The sequence below is a fragment of the Saccopteryx leptura genome, chromosome 1 (assembly GCF_036850995.1).
Source record: "Saccopteryx leptura isolate mSacLep1 chromosome 1, mSacLep1_pri_phased_curated, whole genome shotgun sequence".
Lineage (NCBI taxonomy): Eukaryota > Metazoa > Chordata > Mammalia > Chiroptera > Emballonuridae > Saccopteryx > Saccopteryx leptura.
Genome location: NC_089503.1, coordinates 108,251,657 through 108,271,417, shown reverse-complemented (window position 1 = coordinate 108,271,417; position 19,761 = coordinate 108,251,657). Strand labels below are relative to the sequence as shown.

Below are 19,761 nucleotides of genomic sequence, written 5' to 3'. Positions count from 1 at the left end.
GCCTTCTGGTGAGGGTGGGCTATTTCTCCCTGAACTACTGAGCGGGAGTGGGTGTCTCCCTGGCCACCGGGCTTTCAGGCTGCTTCCTCAGATGCGGAGGCTGCAACATGACCACACTAATTCTGGCTCCACAGACAAAGATGGGAGGAAAAGGGAGGTCAGAGGTTTGGGGGGGGGGGGATGGTTTCCTCTCTTTCTTAGTTAAGACTATTTCCTCTCAGTGTGTCAGCTTTCCTGCTCTATCTGCAGGCACCCAGCCCACGTGAAAAGCCGTACTTCCTGGAGGCAGAGTGAGTCTCTACAGTCAAAACGTTTAGGATTTCAGAGATAGGCATTCTCTTATTCCTACAGAGCAGCTCTTCAGGGCTACATGTCCGGAGGGCAGGAAAAGACAAGCTGATGGGGGAAATAAAACATTAAGTGTAAATTGCTTGCAACAAAAAAAGAAAAGGAATTTCTTCTCCAACAGACAACCACTTTCCCTTAGACTCTCCCTCTGGGTATTTCCTTCAATGTCTCTTTTTTCTTTTTTCTTTTTTTAGGTGAGAGGAGGAGAGATAGTGAGACAGACTCCCACATGAACTCCGACTGAGATCCACCCGTCAAACCCCATCATGGGCCAATGTTTGAGTACCTAGCTATTTTTAGCACCTGAGGCTGATGTATGCCAATGGGAGCCATCCTCAGCGCCCGGGGCCACACTTAAGGCCACAATGGTACCAACTGAGCCACTGGCTGTGGGAGGGGAAGGAGAAAAGGGGAGGGAGGGTAGAAGAAGCAGATGATCACTTCTCCTCTGTGCCCTGACTAGGAATCAAAGCCAGGATGGATGTCTATATACTGGGCTGACACTCTACCACTGAGCCACTGGCCAGGGCCACCTCTATGTCTTTAAATATACTGTTTGGCTCAAAATTCATTTAGTCTAATCTTCAATATGTAAACAGAGAAAAGTTACAGACACTAAAACTATCAAGGGACACATATTATGGTATGTTTCACCTTCCAAGGGGTTCAATACGAAGGAAATACTGTCATATGGCTCAGTTACTAGGTCAGCTTCTAGAGAGACCACAAAGTTTGAAGAGAACAATGAAGTCAGGGCCTCATTAGGGTTTAAAATAGTACCAGAAAAAATGTCTCAGCAAAGTCCGAGGTGAAAGACATGTGAGCAAGGCTTCCTGTGCTTTCCACCCAAGTGTGAAGCAGCTTTTAACAGTGCATCTCTCCCAGGACCAGGCACGCTGTCATCAGTGTGGGTCACACACTGGAGACTGGAAACTGGCATGTGGTGGCCACACAGCATCCAGGGGAGGCTGTGCCTCAGCCACCAGCATGTGTGTGCGAGGTGGTCTGATTTGGGGGAGGCGGAAAGCACTCAGCCTCGTCTAGGAAACTGGGGCTCAGAAAAGTCAGCTGTGCACTCATAGCGGCACACCTAGAGGAGAGCACCAGGTAACCAGGGGAAGGGGAAATGTACTAACACTGAACTAAAGTTATTTTCAGAATCTATAACCCAAGAAAAGAAAAGACAATAGGGTATATGGGTTAAGGTTTAGGCCATTATTATAGAAAAAAGCCTTTTAAACTTAAAACCATTTTTTAAACAAAAGTTATAGGATTCCAATATATTTACCAAATAGGTGGACCAGCCAGAAACTTGTACATATTTATACCCTCCCCATAAAATGAAATAAAACAAAAAGTACCAGAACGAGTCCCTGTTGTTTTGGGAAAATACACCTTTAAAAACTTACTTTTTGGCCCTGGCCGGTTGGCTCAGAGGTAGAGCGTCGGCCTGGCATGCGGGGGATCCGGGTTCGATTTCCGGCCAGGGCACATAGGAGAAGCGACCATTTGCTTCTCCACCCCCACCCCCTCCTTCCTCTCTGTCTCTCTCTTCCCCTCCCGCAGCCAAGGCTCCATTGGAGAAAAGATGGCCCGGGCGCTGGGGATGGCTCCTTGGCCTCTGCCCCAGGCGCTGGAGTAGCTCTGGTCATGGCAGAGCAACGCCCCGGAGGGGCAGAGCATCGCTCCTGGTGGGCGTGCCGGGTGAATCCCGGTCGCATGCGGGAGTCTGTCTGACTGTCTCTCCCCGGTTCCAGCTTCAGAAAAGTGCAAAAAAAAAATTAAAAAATTAAAAAATTAAAAACTTACTTTTTAAAAAGCTATTTGGGATTAGAAAAAAGAAAGTGGAAAAAGAACTGAATGCACAGCTCACAGGAGAGTCCCACATATGAATACAACACGCTACCAAGTCATTTGTTTCTGCATTCAAAAATGATTAATGCGGCTCTGGCCAGTGCTGGTTGGCTCAGTACCTAGAGCATTGGCCTGGCATATGGACATCTCAGGTTCAGTTCCAGGTCAGAGCACACAGGAAAACCGATCCTCTGCTTCTCTCCCTCTTTTCCTCCCACAACCAGTGGCTTGATTGGTTAGAGCTTCGGCCCCAGGTGCTGAGGATAGCTTGGTTGATTCAAGCATCAGCCCCACACAGGGGTTGCTAGGTGGATCCCAGTTAGGGTGCATGCCGGAGTCTATCTCACTATCTCCCATCCTCTCACTTAAAAAAGAAAAAAAAAAAGAAATGATTAATGCTTGACTCAAGCTAAAAAATCACTCTCCCTCATTTCAAAAATACCTGACCAACCCAGGCTCCCTGGCGATGACCACCGAAGCAAAGCCCTGGCAGCCCTGGTCTGGGGCTAGTAAACCGTAGCACACTGGGCTCTGGTGCTCAGATGCACAAACAAAGACGAGAGGCGAGGCCATCGACCAACAGCCCAAGCGGCACTGGCACTACGCTATGCTAAGAAAAGGCAGCTCCCGGTGGGCAGCAGGAAAGGGGTGGGGGGGTGTAAGGCTTTGTGGGAGACCAGGGTTTTCCTGACTGAGGACGGAATCCTGGATGAGGCCAAGTAAGGCAACCTGAAAAAGGCCTCATTTGCTTGTGAATGAGGTGAAAATTTCCCAGGTTTATTTTCATCTGCTTGGGAAAGGAAAAGAAGAAAAATTCTTTGCAGATGTTGTAATACTCACACCCAGGTGTGTAATTATTGAATTAAAGACCTTGATATTTGTCCAACTCATTACTGGTATATGTTGTCTGGGTGAAAACAAAGGCATACATAATGACAGAAGAATGACATAATTTATCACTGGCTTTGAGTTGCACATGATGCTAACATAACTGTTACCTGGCAACAAGTGAAGAGTTACTTCCTTCTCTGTTACTTCCTTTTCGTTTGTATGAATTTCCTAAAAGAGAAGAACAAAAGATAATATTTTTCTTTGTTTAAGGGCTCAAGAAGAATAACTTAAAGCCATACTTTCAGAATACACACAACATATTACCCTCAGGAGTTTATTTGACAAGCTAATGACTTTTATAAAAAAGTATTTTTTAACTAAAGGGAGACAGAAAATTCCAACAAATTAGTTCAACGTATTAAATTATTTAGGACTGACAATTATTAGTTGTCCCAAGTGGAGCGAGAGGGTTGGGCATTCCCTATATAAAGCATAAAAAAATCACACAGCAAAGTAAGGCAGCTCAAACACAGAGTCAGAAAGAGAATGGACTACATCTCACAGAATGGTTCCCCTCTCCTTCCACGGAGAAGCAAAGACTAAAAGCAATACATTTCGTGTTATATAGAGAAAATAGACTTACATAAAGGGCTTAGAGGTAATAAAAAAATATGAATGTATCAAGTCAATACTGATCCATCTACTCGGAAGCATACGAGGGCTCAGTAAAGACAGCTAAGACATCTTTTGCCCATTTTAAGTCACCTAAGATGCCAAGACAGTGCCATGAAATGCTATAAGTTTTAGATTTTATTTATTCATTTTTAGAGAGAGGAGAAGAGAGAGAGAGAGAGAGAGAGAGAGAGGGAGAGGGAGGGAGGGAGAGAGAGAAGGGGGGAGGAGCAGGAAGCATCAACTCCCATATGTGCCTTGACCAGGCAAGCCCGGAGTTTCAAAATGGCAACCTCAGTGTTGCAAGTCGACACTTTATCCACTGCACCACCACAGGTCCGACGCAATCACTTTTAATAAGGAATTAAGTCCAGGTTCTGTGATCACATCTTCAAATGCTTCCCTGTTGGGTTTGGTGTTTATTGAATATTCAAAGATAATCAGCAATATTTAATGAATTAATGGACCAAAGCAACAGTCATAAGTGGCTGTTAACCTAACAAGAAGAGAAACACGGTAGGTCTCCTAATGCAATGTACCACACCACCTATGAAGTAGTCTTTCCAAAACAGTGAACCTCCACCTGATAGAGCATCGATGTCAATCTACTAACTTATAAGAAACACTGGGACAGAGAAACATGTTAAATGACACCATGGGGATGCAACCAGTCAAATTCTGACTCTGGAAAATTGTACAAGACACAATTAGTTTTGTCAAATTTGTTTTGTTTTGTCTTGTTGGTAGGAGGCTCTGGTGGTATGTGTTACCGGAAGTTAATCCACACTGAAATAAGACATTGGTTCTTGATCCTAAATTAGAAGAAACTTGGGTACAGCTGAGGCAGGGAGAGGCTAGACAGCCTATCTTCTCTGAGGCTGAAGAAGAAAGTCATGGCCGTTTCAGAGAACCCATTTTGAGCAAGGCGTATTTTAGAGATGGCTACAATTTCCATCCCAGGATAGAATCAAGTCCCTCAGAGACAGTCCTTCCCAAACTTGGGGAGTGGCAGATTATCTGCGGAGCCTGTTACCCCTACAGACACTCAGACCTTACCACAAGCCTATGGCATCCGAGTATTTTGGTAATTTAGAAATTGTCATTGAGAATATTTACCATCTGTCACTGACAAAGAACTACATTAAAGCATAATTATTTTTTTTTATTTATTCATTTTAGAGAGGAGAGAGAAAGGGGAAGAGAGAGGCAGAGAGGGAGAGGGAGAGGAGAGAGAAACAAAGAGAGAAGGTGGGGAGGAGCAGGAAGCATCAACTCCCATATGCGCCTTGACCAGGCAAGCCCAGGGTTTCGAACCGGCGACCTCAGCATTTCCAGGTCGATGCTCCATCCACTGCGCCACCACAGGTCAGGCAAGCATAATTATTTTTGACAAGCCTATCATCTTTCTCTGAGGAGAGAGTGAAGCTATTCATTAAATTCAATCAGCTGTAAAAAAATTAAAAAGCTCTAGCCATCATCTTGACTAGTACTTGGAATTTGGTTCAAACACTAAAGCCAGCATGGTGAAGACAACCCTAATATGTCCACAGAAGTATCTATCATCTTCTGATAAAGAATTTACACTATCCAAAACTACCTATATTAATTTTTGAAATAGTTAATGGAATCCTTTCTTCAGCAATTAGAAGACACCTTTTAGGATTCTGTCTTACCCAAAAATTCCCTTTCCCCAGACAACTGTTCCCTGTTCCCCCAATGTTTTGAACCTCCTGCTCCCCATCAACTGCACAGGGAATAGACAGGAGTCCCACAAAGGGCTAGTCATTTTATCTCCCCTATGGACTCGGCTAACAGAAGCTGCTAATCAAGCTGGCTCAGACCACAGACACATGGGGAAGCAGAGGGAGCTGTTCTGCAGAGAATGAGACCTATGGAGAGGCTATGTGCAGATACAAGCCCAATCAGGGCCGGACGCCCATGGCTTTCCAGGCTTCAGTGAGGCCCACAGTTCCATGAATCACACCTGGGCTATCTTTATAATAAATCCCCTTGTTAGCATAAATTAGCTACAGTGGATTTTTGCTGATTTTCACTAAGGTCATACTGACTTAAGTCTAATGCATTAACAATAGATGGGGTGTCTAGCTTCTCCCTGCCTCAGTTGTACCCAGGTTTCTCTAAACCACAGATGAATAGAATCACGTCATGCAACACGTCAATGTACAATAACACATTCAGGGTCATAGGATCAAGAACCAATGTCTAGCCACAACTACCTGCTAAAACTGGCAAGAAAAGTCAAGTGCCAGAACTAGGACCTACTGCCTCAAGTGTGAGGGTTTTAGGTGGAGTGAGGATATATGAGGCCTCCAAGCCATAAATCCTCATAGAATTCTTGCCATTATTCAGCGATTAAACCCTCTGAAAGGCTCTCCTCAGCTACCACCACCTCCCCTTCACGACCTCTCTGGGTATAGAGGCGCACACCTCACCCTGTCCCCTTCTACACATACAAGCAGAAACTCACCAAAAAAAGAAAAAGAACCCCACATCATTCTTAGCCTTGTCATTTCCAAACTGAGTCACATATGTATGGACATATATGTATATATACATATATACATATACACATATACATATATACAGGACTGGGCAAAAGTAGGTTTACAGTTGTCAGAACACAAAATAATTTATCCCTGTGTTGTTATAATCATAACCCGTATGTCTTTTTCCATACAATTGTAAACCTACTTTTGCCCATCCTTGTCTTTCTATAAAGCAGAGGATGAGGAAGACAGAGGTTTGTACATGGGAAGAGAGAAGGAGATTTCTAAGGAGACAAAGATTACTTATTTTTATTAATTGAATTTATTGGTGTGGCACTGATTCACAAAACCATGCAGGTTTCAAGTGCACAACTCAATAAAATAATACCACTGCACACCGTATCCTGTGCCCTCCGCCCCAAGCGGAGTCTCCTTCTGCCCCACCCCCCACCTCCCCTCTGGCTATTCTCACGTTTTGTCTATGTCTATGTTATGTATGTATATTTTTGGCTAATCTCTTCACCTTCTTTCATCCAGTCCCCTCATCCTCCTCGCTGAGACAAAGATATTTAAATATTTTATTTCTTGATTTTAGATAGAAAAGCAGGGAGCGAGATCATAGTTTGCTTCACTTTAGTCGTTCATTAACTGCTTCTCGTATGTACCCTGGCCTAGGGTTCCAAACTGGCGACCTCAGCATTCCAGGTCCATGCTCTATCCACTGTTCCACCACAGGCCAGGCAGCCAAAGATAATTTTAAATGAATCCCTACCAAGTGCAAGGTAAACAGGAGCTCACAGTCCAGTGGAGAGAACAGACAATACCAACATCCTGTACTTCAGAATACAATATGACAATACTATAATAAAGTTATTAATGCGGGTCTACGAGAACAGAAGAGGGAACCTGACTCTGTAGAGACCAACAGAGGGAGAAGTGGTGGAAAGACTGCTTAAGCAAGTGCTTCTGGGGAAGTGGCTTGTCAGGAATGTGCAGGAGTTCAACAGGTGGACAAGCAAAGAGAGAGGAAAGCAAAGAGAAGGTGCAAAGACCTGGAGACAAGTAGATTCCCAACAGTACTCAACCTCCTATACTCAAAGGCTGCTATTCCTCAGCCTCCTTCACTGCAGATGGGAGAGGAGAGTAACGCACACAGTAATGTACACGCTGCTGCTGCTGCTGCTGGACAGCCGGCCTCCAAGAGAAAGTGCTCTACAGCCAGCATTGAAGGCCTGTGAGCCCCTGTCTCAGATGCCACTACACAAACTACAGCAAGACTTGATTCATCCAAAACACACATCACTCAGCAGCCTCACCTATTTGGAACACTATCGAAAATTAAATTCAAAAAGTCTTCTGGGGTGACGAAGTACGATCTCTCTTTGGGTGATGGGTATGCAACAGAACTAAATGACAAAATAACCTGGAAATGTTTTCTTTGAATATATGTACCCTGATTTATTGATGTCACCCCATTTAAATAATAAAAATTTATTAAAAAAATAAAAAATAAAAAAAATAAAAAGTCTTCTGAGCAATAAAAACAGATGTGGCCCTGCTCGTGCATGGCAATCAAAGCCCTCCACAATCTCTTTATCAGGCTTCAGATTCCACTTCAACTGTGTGCTTTTAACTATAATAGCAATAGCCCAGCCCTGGCCAGTTGGCTCAGTGGTAGAGCGTCAGCCTGGCGTGCAGGAGTCCCGGGTTCGACTCCCAGCCAGGGCACACAGGAGAAGCACCCATCTGCTTCTCCACCCCTCCCCCTCTCCTTCCTCTCTGTCTCTCTCTTCCCCTCCCGCAGCCACGGCTCCATTGGAGCAAAGATGGCCCGGGCGCTGAGGATGGCTCTGTGGCCTCTGCCTCAGGCCCTAGGATGGCTCTGGATGCAACAGAGCGACGCCCTGGATGGGCAGAGCATCGCCCCCTGGTGGGCATGCCGGGTGGATCCCGGTCGGGCGCATGCGGGAGTCTGTCTGACTGCCTCCCCGTTTCCAGCTTCGAAAAAATGCAAAAAAAAAAAAAATAGCAATAGCCCATATTTATTATGCTTCTATTATGTGCCACATAAGTACTCACTAGTGTCTCATTAATCCTCACAATGTTAGTAATCAGTCTTATGTGCACGTTACAGATGAAGCAACCGAGGCGTAAAGAGGTTCAGTAGCTTTCCTTTTGTAGGAGGTAAGTCACTAACCAAGGGTTCAACCCAAATCCTAACTCCAGAGCTCACATTCTTCGCTGCTGGGTAGTAGTTCTAACAACCATGGTCTCCAGTTCGTTTCCTACTACAAAAGAGATCAGTTGTAACGTCTACTGCCTATAATAGGAAACCAGTCTCCTATTATAATACAAAACTGATTAGAACAAATTTTTTAAATTCCCTTAAGAGAACTGTACTTCACTGTACAAGGATTTGCCACATGCAGGACAAAAGCATGTGAAAGCAAGTCAGCTAACACCCCTGAGAATCTGCTCAGAGGCTGAAAAGCAACCTGGTTGTTTTCATTCCATTGGTTCTCAAGAAGTAAATTCTCTAGTTTCACGGAGTTCACACTCAGGGTGCACATTGCAAAAGTGTGACGGACCTAGGGCACCTCAGGAAGTACAGAAAGGGAAGGGCTTTGAAAAGAATGGGGTAGTGTGGTGGGGATTCCTCACAAGGCCAAACCTCCTGTAAATGTTCACATCAGCCCTGCAATGCTACCAGCACTTTGAGTAAAAAAACTGAAGTTTCTAGTCTCAGTTCCATTTCATCCAGCCAGAGGGGCAGATTCCAAGATGCATCATCCCTAAAGCTTCTAAGACCAATTTCTTTTGATCGCATTTGGCACCAAAGTGCTAAAAGTAGACAACACATTTTATTCCCTCATCTCCACTTGTCTAAAATGGAAATTTAATACTGTTTTCTCCATTAAAATGGAAAATCTCAGAGGGGGAATATATTTGCATCCACATATTAGGTGGGAATCTACGTGTACCATAGAACAAAACTTACCTTTTTTAAAGCAGAAAGTTGTATTTTCATGCATCATAGTACTCATAATTTTTATTTTTTCCACTTATTCCTCCAGACTTCTCTATATGCATGTACCAAAAATAGAAAAAATATAGACTTGGGAGTACAATCCAAATCCAAATCTGGTACCTACAGACATGACTTTGGGCATGTCATTTAAACCTGAAACCTGACTTAGCTTTAGCTTCCTCCTATATAAATGGAAGAATATTAGCTACTATGAGGGTATGAAGAGATGACATGGTAAGCACCTGGCACCCGTATTTCAGTGACTGGGAGTTGTTATAACTGAAGGACATCGCAGTATCTGTGCTGCTTCCCGATTTCCTTTCTTCCATCTTCTCCTCACCTTGGATGAGAAAACAACTGAAATATACTGCTTAAGAGCTATGGTTATTCAAGAGTCTGTCCCATGAGTAGAATAATTTCTACTTCACTCTCAATTCTGTCCCCAAATTAAACTAAACTAACTCTACTAAGGAGATCTCTCATTCCTTTCTTCTGTGGATCAGAACCCCTGCAATTAATGCCATCCAGGTTGGCTCTAATTCGTAAGACTTTGACTACAGAAATATCTGAAGCCATGGAAAAAGAAACAGCATTTTTTCTATAAACAGAATTTATTTTCTACAAGTCCACAGTGACTTAGGTATGGTCATTTTCTGTCTTATCTTCTGCATTAGAAAGTACTTTGAACCCACTACAAGACCAGAAAAGTTAAACTACGGGCTTTAGGAGATCACCACATCCAAGGAAGGGACCACCTAGGTATGCCTTACAAAAGGACAGCTTTCTTGACTACTGATTTTATTGAAAACAGATCAATTGCTGAAAGTTGCTTACCCATTAAGAACACTACTCAGTCATTAAAAAGATGAAATACTGCCATTTGTGATAACATAGATGAGTCTTAAGAATATTATGGTAAGTGATATGTCAGACGGAAAAAGACAAGAACCACATGATTTCACTCATATATGGAATATAAAACAAAAAGCAACAAACAAAAAATACCAAACTCATAGAATCAGATCCCAGTATTGTGGTTACCAGAAGGGAAGAAGGGTGAGGAGAGGATGAACAGGATAAAAGGGATCAAATAATATGATGACTAAAGGAGTCTAGACTTTGGGCAGTGAGCACATAATAGAGTATACAGATGTCATATTATAAAGGTATATACCTGAAATTTATGAAATGTTATCCCAATAATTTTTATAAAGGATAAAAACCTGTAGCCTGACCAGTGGTGGCACAGTGGATAGAGCACTGACCTGGGATATTGAGGTTCCAGGTTCAAGACCCCAAGGTCACCAGCTTAAGCACAGGGTCGCCAGCTTGAGTGTGAAATCATCAAAATGATGTCAGGGTCATTGGCTTGAGCCTAAGGTCACTGGCTTAAAGCCCAAGGTCGCTGTCTTGAACCGCCTCAGCTGGAGGTCCCCCGGGCAAGGTACGTATGATAAGCAATCAATGAACAACTAAAGTGACACAATCACATGTCTATGCTTCTCAATGTCTCTATGTCTGTCTCACTAAAACAAACAAACAAAAAACCTGTAGCCTGATCAGGTTGTGGCGCAGTGGATAGAGCGTAGGACTGGGATGCAGAGGACCCAGATTCGAGACCCCGAGGTTGCCAGCTTGAGCGCGGGCTCATCTGGTTTGAGCAAGGCTCACCAGCTTGAGCTCAAGGTCGCTGGCTCAAGCAAGGGGTCACTCAGTCTGCTGTAACCCCCCGGTCAAGGCACATATGAGAAATCAATCAATGAACAACTAAGGAACCACAACGAAGAACTGATGTTTCTCATCTCTCTCCCTTCCTGTCTGTCTGTCCCTATCTGTCCCTCTCTCTGACTCTGTCTCTGCCACAAAAAAAAACACACACACACAAAAAAAAACCTGTATAAGCACTTGAGTACTAGAATTTAAGGAGCCACACTGTAGACAATCACCACTAATATCCAACTTTTCTATGGTTAACACTTCAAAAAAGGTATACATGTATACCACCCACTTCTTACAGATAGTCAACTAAGGAAAAAAAATAAGTACCACCTCCACTACCATCACCCCACCCAAAAAGAAATCAAAATACACACCAGTCTTGAGAATAAAAATAACCGTAAGGACTCCAATAAATCAGAGAATACAAAGAGGAATTAGAAAGGAACCCTCTCCTCAAAAAGCTGAATTTTTCTTTTAATTTGGGAAGCTATCCGTTTGGCAGGGAGGAGATGGAAGACAGAATGGAGCGTACTCAGGGGCTACAACCTATTGTTCCTTCATCCCTATGATTTACAGTAGCTCTTCGAATGTCACAAGAAAAACAAAGAAAAGACTAACAAATATGAAGATAATATTTCAATGTTTTTGAGAAAGGGAGTACTGTAACATCTGTGGCTTGTTCATCACAGGAGAATGAACGTAGTTGAGTGGAGGTGAGGGAAGTGGTCACTGACAAGGTAGGTACAGGAGTGCCCACATCTGGATGTGCTGAGTCTGGATATGGATCTTTTTCTTTTTTTTTTTAATTAAGTGAGAGGCAGGGAGTCAGAGACAGACTCCTACATGCACCCTACCAGGATCCACCTGGCAAGCCCCCTACCAGGTGATGTTCTGCCCATCTGGGGCCACTGTTCTGTTGCTTGGCAACTGAGCTATTTTAGCACTTGAGGCAAGGCCACAAAGCCATCCTCAGGGTCTGGGGCCAACTTGCTTGAACCGTTCGAGCCATGGCTGTGGGAGGAGAAGAGAGAGAAAAGAGAGAGAGAAGAGAGGGGTTTGTTTTGTTTTTGTTTTTTAATTTTATTTATTAATTTTACAGAGAGAGGAGGAGAGAGAAGAAGAAGTATCAAGTCATAGTTGCTTCACTTTAGTTGTTCATTGATTGCTTGTTGTATGTGCCTTGACCAGGCAAGCCCAGGGTTTTGAACTGGCGACCTCAGCATTCCAGGTCAATGCTTTATCCACCGTGCCACCACAGGTCAGGTGATGAGAGCTTTTAAAAATATTCCATCGGGGTCCTGGCCGGTTGGCTCAGTGTAGAGTGTCGGCCTGGTGTGCCGGAGTCCCGGGTTCGATTCCTGGCCAGGGCACACAGGAGAAGCGCCCATCTGCTTCTCCACCCCTCCCCCTCTCCTTCCTCTCTGTCTCTCTCTTCCCCTCCTGCAGCCAGGACTCCATTGGAACAAAGGTGGCCCGGGCACTGGGGATGGCTCTATGGCTTCTGCCTCAGGAGCTAGAATGGCTCTGGTTGCAACAGAGCAACGCCCCAGATGGGCAGAGCATCGCCCCTGGTGGGCATGCCGGGTGGATCCTGGTCAGGCGCATGCGGGAGTCTGTCTGATTGCCTCCCCATTTCCAACTTCAGAGAAATACAAAAAATAAAAATAAAAATATTCCATCGGGGCCCAGAGAAACATATGGGAGACTAAGATATAATTACCAGGGCTTGGGCATTATATAGATGGTATCACTAAATGCTCAGACTGTGGTACTGAAGAAGGAGTGCATCCGTTAAACACTGTCATGTCTGTGGCATTAGTCCAGAAAGACCAGCAGTCATGGAGCCTGTCCAGTGAAAACCGCAGGAGTGCAATGGCTGTGGACAGGCTGGCAGGCGTCATCCCCAGACCCTGCAGCCAATTCAACCAGTGTCCAGTGACAGCTGCTTTGGTCCTACCCCTGTTCTCTGGGGTGCTAGCAACTTCTCAAACTGTCACCTGGTTCTAGTGGAGGGCCCAAAGTGCCCCTTAACTTTTTGCTCCTTCTATCACACTATCCTTCAACTCGGAAGCTCCCGACCCAGCTGCCTGCTCAGCAAATGTTGACATCTTACTTCTAGAAACTACGAAATGTGGATGGAATAAATTCCCTCCTGATCCCAATTAACTATAATGTTCAATGTACAGAGGAAAAAGGCAGAAAGGTAGGGTTTCTTAATAATCAAGCAGAACTGGTTATACTAGTTATGTAGACAGACATTTTTCTGAAGACATCTATAAGCTAATTCACTTGAAAGTGGTGCATATTTTCAACAAATGCGTCCAATAAACTTGGCCTACGTGTTTTGTGTGGCACCTCATGATACTGCGGTCTGGACCAAGCTGCCTGTTATGGCACAAAAGAATAGCACTACTGGCACTGGTCACAGAATGTCCAGTTACAAAATCAGGATGTCCCAGTGGCCTGAATTCAGTTGGAAGAGCATAAACATAATGGAAAGTTCTGCTGGAGCAGTAGAATCAGTATTGAGGTTTTTTTCTTAATTCCTTATTTCTACATTTATCCCAATGTTACAGCTACTCCTTTTGTTTGTCTTAATTTAAAAAGAGTATAAGGGAATGAACAAGTCTTCCAGTTTACTCATGGTTCAGCCCACAAATCAAAAGTAGCTACATCTGGCCTGACCAGGGGGTGGTGCAGTGGATAGAGCGTCGGACTGGGATGCGGAGGACCCAGGTTCCAGACCCCGAGGTCGCCAGCTTGAACGCGGGCTCATGTGGTTTGAGCAAAAGCTCACCAGCTTGGACCCAAGGTCGCTGGCTCAAGCAAGGGGTTACTCGGTCTGCTGAAGGCCCGCGGTCAAGACACATATGAGAAAGTAATCAATGAACACCTAAGGTGTCGCAACAAAAAACTAATGATTGATGCTTCTCATCTCTCTCCGTTCCTGTCTGTCTGTCCCTGTCTACCCCTCTCTCTGACTCTCTCTGTCTCTGTAAAAAAGAAAAAAAAAAGTAGCTACATCTGTTCCTGCTCCAACAGCAAATGTCAGTAATACCCAGGGGCCAGCAGCTGCCACTGCCCTCATGCTATCTAAGAACCTCCCCCAGGGCTGAGCCAGACAGCCTATGCCAGACAAGATGTGAGGATGTCACCCCCCTTCAGCAAGCTTATGGCCAAAGGAGCCACACCTACTGGAGCCCCCCTCATATAGCTGGCCCAGCATTACGAAGTTCTCAACCTGATCTCTCCTCAGAACTGTATCTCTGAAAAGGAGTGGCCTAAAGCAAGGGCTCCAAGGAACCTGAGGAGCGAAACCCGTGAGTCAACATGCAAGGTGTAAGTCTTGTTACTCAAAGCTGCAAGATGACCCATTTCTAATATAGACCAAGTCATGTCAACAAACAGCTCCTGAATATCCTACATATGAAATGCTGAGGATAAAAACATGAGTAAGAACTGACTTCTAACTTTCAGACAGACACATAAAAAATCATAATTGGAACACTGGGTAATCAGTACCCTAACTCCTAGAGCCTGCAAAGGATTATATCTCTACTCATCAGCTCACATAATCTTCACAACTTTGTTAACTGCCATTATGGTCCTCACTTCACAGGAGGAAAATGAAATTGACCAAGGTTAATGGGACTCAAGCCTCAGTTTACCTGACCAGTCACACTCTTCACTACAATACAACCTACCAGGCCCTGCTCACCACACCCTCCTCAAGGGTGCTGTCTCTGCTCCCTTTCCTTTCATACACTTTCATTGACTGAACTGTCATTTCTTATACACATGCTCTCATCCAGCACTGCAAACCCAGGGAGGAACACAACACAGAGCCCAACCTTCCCAGAGTACATGGGAGCGACCACAGTATGAGTAGTAATAAAGATGTGTGCAAGCTCTGGCTGATAGCTCAGTTGGTTAGAGCTTCGTCCCAAAGCACAGAGGTTGCTGGTTTGATCCTCAGCCAGGGCACATACAGGAAGAAATCTATGTTCCTTTCTTTCTCTCTCTCTCTCCCTCTTTCCCTCCCTTCTTCTCTCATTAAAATTAATAAATAAAAATTGTTTTAAAAAAGAAGATAATGATCAGCAGAGATTAGATTACAAAGAATCTTTAAAAAAATAAAAGAAGTGTGCAGCAAAATGCTGCTCGGAGAAGGACAGGCTATAATGGGAACACAGCAGAAACACCTAACTGCACTCAAAGAGGGACAGAAAAGACTGCTACCCTCAGGAGGTGTCGCTTATACCGAGACCTGAAAATCAGCAGAAATGAGTTCCAAGCCAACCAACCTACACTCCATACAGCTGCTCTTTCTCAAGTCTCCTTTCTGGGCAAGGTCCCCTTCCCTCCTCCCAAGGCCTGTGCTCTCTTCATGAGCTCTCCCACTCACATGTTGCCAACAATATGTGCTAGTGACCCCCAAATGGCTCTTCCCTCCAGATCTCTCTTCAGAGTTATAAATCTGGACACCCAAACAGCCTCCAGGCAACCTGCACTGGAATGTCCCTCAGAACCTCCAAATTCACATTTCCAATGTATCTCATCACCTCCACCCTGCTCCTCACCAAACCAGCTCGCCCTCCTCTGGAATCCAGCTCAGTAGATGGCCCCATCATCGACCCAGCTAGCCATGCCAAACACCCAGGGTCATGCTAACTAATCCCTGCCCTTCACATTCTGTCTGCTCTGCTTTCTTAACAGCTCCAGAACCCACCCACGTCTGTCCATCCCTGCGGCCGCTCTCCAAGCCAGGCCATCGTCATCTCTCACCTAGCATGCTCCATGACTCCAGCTGCACTGTGCCCATCTAGCCCCAGTGCATCCACTGGGCCCACCCAATCCATAGTCCACACAGTTCAAGTCCTCTGCAAAGCTGTCTTTGACCCAATCTCTCCCCTGTATTGCAATAATCTCTTTCCTTATCTCTCTCCCCAACCAATGATCCCAACTGGGCTGAGCTGTACCTTTATGTATCTTTAGCTTCAACTCCCGAGTATATACCGTAATTCCTGACAGATAGTAAATTGTCAATAAAAGTCTACTAACAGAATGTATAAATGAAAACATACAAAGAGACAAATATTTTTCATCATGGTAATATTCTTTAGTCCTAAACTGTTCTTGAGAAAAAAAGAAACCACTCTATTAAAAATGACTATCAAGTATCTGACAAGTACCAGGTATTACTGAACTTTTGTCATGCTCCTCCCTTAGCTGGCTTTCTGAAATACCCTCTAGTCTCACTGATAGGGTAGGGGCATACCAAAGCGGACTTTAAATATGAAGTCTATTTCTGAAGATATAGACTAGAGCAGTGGTTCTCAACCTGTGGGTCGCGACCCCGGCTGGGTCGAACGACCAAAACACAGGGGTCGCCTAAAGCGACCCACAGGTTGAGAACCGCTGAACTAGAGACTCAGTGTCCAGTCCTTGGGAGACAGAAATCCCAATAGAATTTGTTTCCTGGAGCTGATTCCAGAGCTGCTGGTCCCCTGCTCCTGGCCGGGGGGCACCCCTCCCTTCCCAGCCAGTCTGGCAAGCAGGCCTGCTTCCCTTTGAGAGCATGACCAGCTCAACTCTATAACAAGACACTGTCTTTTGCAATTACAAGCAACAATTACTCTGACAATAAACTAAAAAAAAAAATCAGTATCTGCCAAAGAAGCAGACAGGCAGTAAGAGGCAAACTGACAACCTCTGTCTGGACTCAAGGTAGCAGACAGAGCTATGTGGGTACCTGGTCTTTAAATACTCTGCTGTTTACTCAGCAAGCAAATCAGTTCTCAGCCACCATATGTTCATCTCACAGGGCTAGCTGGGAACTCTCAAGAGCATTACAGACATTTATAATCCACAAAAATATATGTCTAGCCTGAGCAGGCGGTGGCGCAGTAGATAAGAGCGTTGGACTGGGATGCAGAGGACCCAGGTTCGAAACCACGAGGTTGCCATCCTGAGCACGGGCTCATCTGGTTTGAGCAAGGCTCACCAGCTTGAGCCCAAGGTCGCTGGCTCGAGTAAGGGGTCACTCCGTCTTCTGTAGCCCCCCCAGTCAAGGCACATATGAGAAAGAAATCAATAAACAACTAAGGAACCACAACAAAGAACTGATGCTTCTCATCTCTCTCTCTTCCTGTCTGTTGCTCTCTCTGTCACAAAAAACAAAGTAAAAAAAAACAAAACTGCAATTTAAGATATTTATATATATATCTAGCCTGACCAGGCAGTGGCACAGTGAATAGAGTGCCAACCTGGGGTGTTGAGGACCCAGGTTCAAAACCCCAAGGTTGCCAACTTGAGCGCAAGCTCATCCGGCTTGAGTACGGAGTTGCCAGCTTGAGCATGGGATCATAGACATGACCCTTTGGTTGCTGGCTTGAGCCCAAAGGTTGCTGGCTTGAAGCCCAAGGTCACTGGCTTGAGCAAAGGGTCACTGGTCTGCTGTAGCCCCTCAGTCAAGGCATGTATGAGAAAGTAATCAATGAACTAAGCTGATGCTTCTCATCTCTCTCCCTTCCTGTCTCCCTTGCTTGCTCACTTTAAAAAAATGTCTAACTTAAACATATAAATTTGCTGGAGGTTGTACTGCATCCACTTTCACATGTCCTACGTCATTATCTTGACAAGAATCTGTGAGGTATTTCCACCTAAGGCCAGTGAAGCTCTGGGAGGGGAAATAATACACCTGGGCGCACAGAGCTCAAGAGGTGTTACTAGTACTCATTCTCAGGAGGCGGGACACCAAATTCAGTACTTTTAATTCTAACTTTGTTTTTGTACAAGATTTATTAAGACATAATTCACATAACATTCAATTCACCTATTGAAGTGTACAATTCAATGGTATTCAGTATATTCCCAGAGTTGTACAACCATTACCACAATCAACTTGAGAACATTTCATCATGCCTAAAAGAAAGCCTGTGCCTGCTAGCACTCATCATTTGTTCTCCCTATCTGCCCCCAGCCCCAGGCAACTACCAATCTTCAACGTTTTCCCCATTACAAAAGGATACCATCCAGCGTCCTGTCCTTACAACTGTACCAAGTCTTCAGGACAGAGATAGGCAACGCCCTTTGACAGTGCACTACCCTAACGCTTGTGTAATACTTCCCTTCGTTCCAAATCATTTCTTTCACGTTTAGACTGCTTTCCCCCCTTAGCTCGGATATTTTTAAAGAAAGGAAGTAACTGCTCACTAAGACGCAAACTAAGCCCTCACTCTGCTCGAACAGCTCAGTCTTTATTAACGGGCAGTGAAAAAGGATCACCCACTCCTGCTTAGCAAGGATCGCTCTCACCAGACATTCCTCCGGGCCTTAAACAATCCAAAGGCTTCATCAAACTCTCCTTAGTAAGACACTCAAGCTAAAGAAGAAATGTTAAGACCAAATACCAATGTAAGCCTCAGAACCCGTAGCCATGACCTCACCAAATAGCCGGCTCAATTCCAACAGAGAGCTGCTCACTTGCTGGAACCGAAGCTGCCTGAGGAAGCAGAGGCAAGCCAGACACATAGGCAACCGGGTTCTAGGCTCCCAGGCCAGGTCACAGGTTTAACAAACAACAGGCCCTGGTGACAGCTAGGACTATCTGAGGGCAAAACACCTAATGCCAACACGGATTCTTTGGGCATAAGGATGGGAGAGCAGAGTCAGCAATCACATGAAGGCCTAATATAGTTCTGAACCTCAGCTCCCTAAATTATGGTGCAGAAACATAAAAAGACCCCTGAATGATGCCCTCACCACCTGCCCCCTGAAGCCCCCTCCTGAGATGGCCCTGATCCACAGCTCTGTCTGCAGCTACCTAGGCTCCACAAAGCCACCTGAATGGCAGAGCAGCCCTGCCCCCCAGGAGCTTACAGTTCCGCTGGAGAAACAAGATGCAGACACAGCACAATTACACACCAAGGAGGAGAGAGAGTACTCAGCGTCCCACCGCGAGCCTGAGCTCCAGACAGCCTGTATCACAGGCAAAAGGCAAGGGCAGTAAGGAGCAACGTAGGGATGCAGAGGTTCTACTGCAAGGACTTTCGAGATGGCCAAGCCTGGTGCTTTCTGAGCTATACCCATACTCTCTCTTCTTTCCTCTCTCTCATAAATATACATACTCATGCCCCTAAGGCATGTGTGAATCTCTAAAGCAAGACTTGGGACAGTGTTTTGTAAAAGTTCCTCAAATAACCCTGTTGTTTAAAAAATGTTCCCTGCCAAACAGGTTTAAAAACACTCCCCTAATCCAACTCTATAAATCTAGAAGAAATGGCCACAGCCCAGGCGTCCCAAAGTCAGGCGAATGCTCTGGCAACAAAGCCAAAGTGGGAAAAGTCCGCGGTGAGCCTGCTAGCCTTTAAAGGGCTAGACCCGCCCTGGCCGGTTGGCTCAGCGGTAGAGCGTCGGCCTAGCGTGCGGAGGACCCGGGTTCGATTCCCGGCCAGGGCACATAGGAGAAGCGCCTATTTGCTTCTCCACCCCTCCGCCGCGCTTTCCTCTCTGTCTCTCTCTTCCCCTCCCGCAGCCAAGGCTCCATTGGAGCAAAGATGGCCCGGGCGCTGGGCATGGCTCTGTGGCCTCTGCCTCAGGCGCTAGAGTGGCTCTGGTCGCAATATGGCGACGCCCAGGATGGGCAGAGCATCGCCCCCTGGGGGGCAGAGCACCGCCCCTGGTGGGCGTGCCGGGTGGATCCCGGTCGGGCGCATGCGGGAGTCTGTCTGACTGTCTCTCCCTGTTTCCAGCTTCAGAAAAATGAAGAAAAAATAAAATAAAAAAAAAAAAAAAATAAAG

At 45.3% G+C, this 19,761-nt stretch overlaps 1 protein-coding gene across 2 annotated transcripts in view; it reads right to left on the bottom strand.

Moving 5' to 3' along the window:
* MTMR12 (myotubularin related protein 12) overlaps positions 1-19,761 on the bottom strand; it is a 72,255-nt gene that overhangs the window by 41,435 nt on the left and 11,059 nt on the right. For both annotated transcript variants that reach the window (XM_066373808.1, XM_066373816.1), the window contains exon 2: positions 3,201-3,261. In XM_066373808.1, the coding sequence (XP_066229905.1) occupies positions 3,201-3,261 (61 nt within the window). The remainder of the gene's footprint in view (positions 1-3,200; positions 3,262-19,761) is intronic.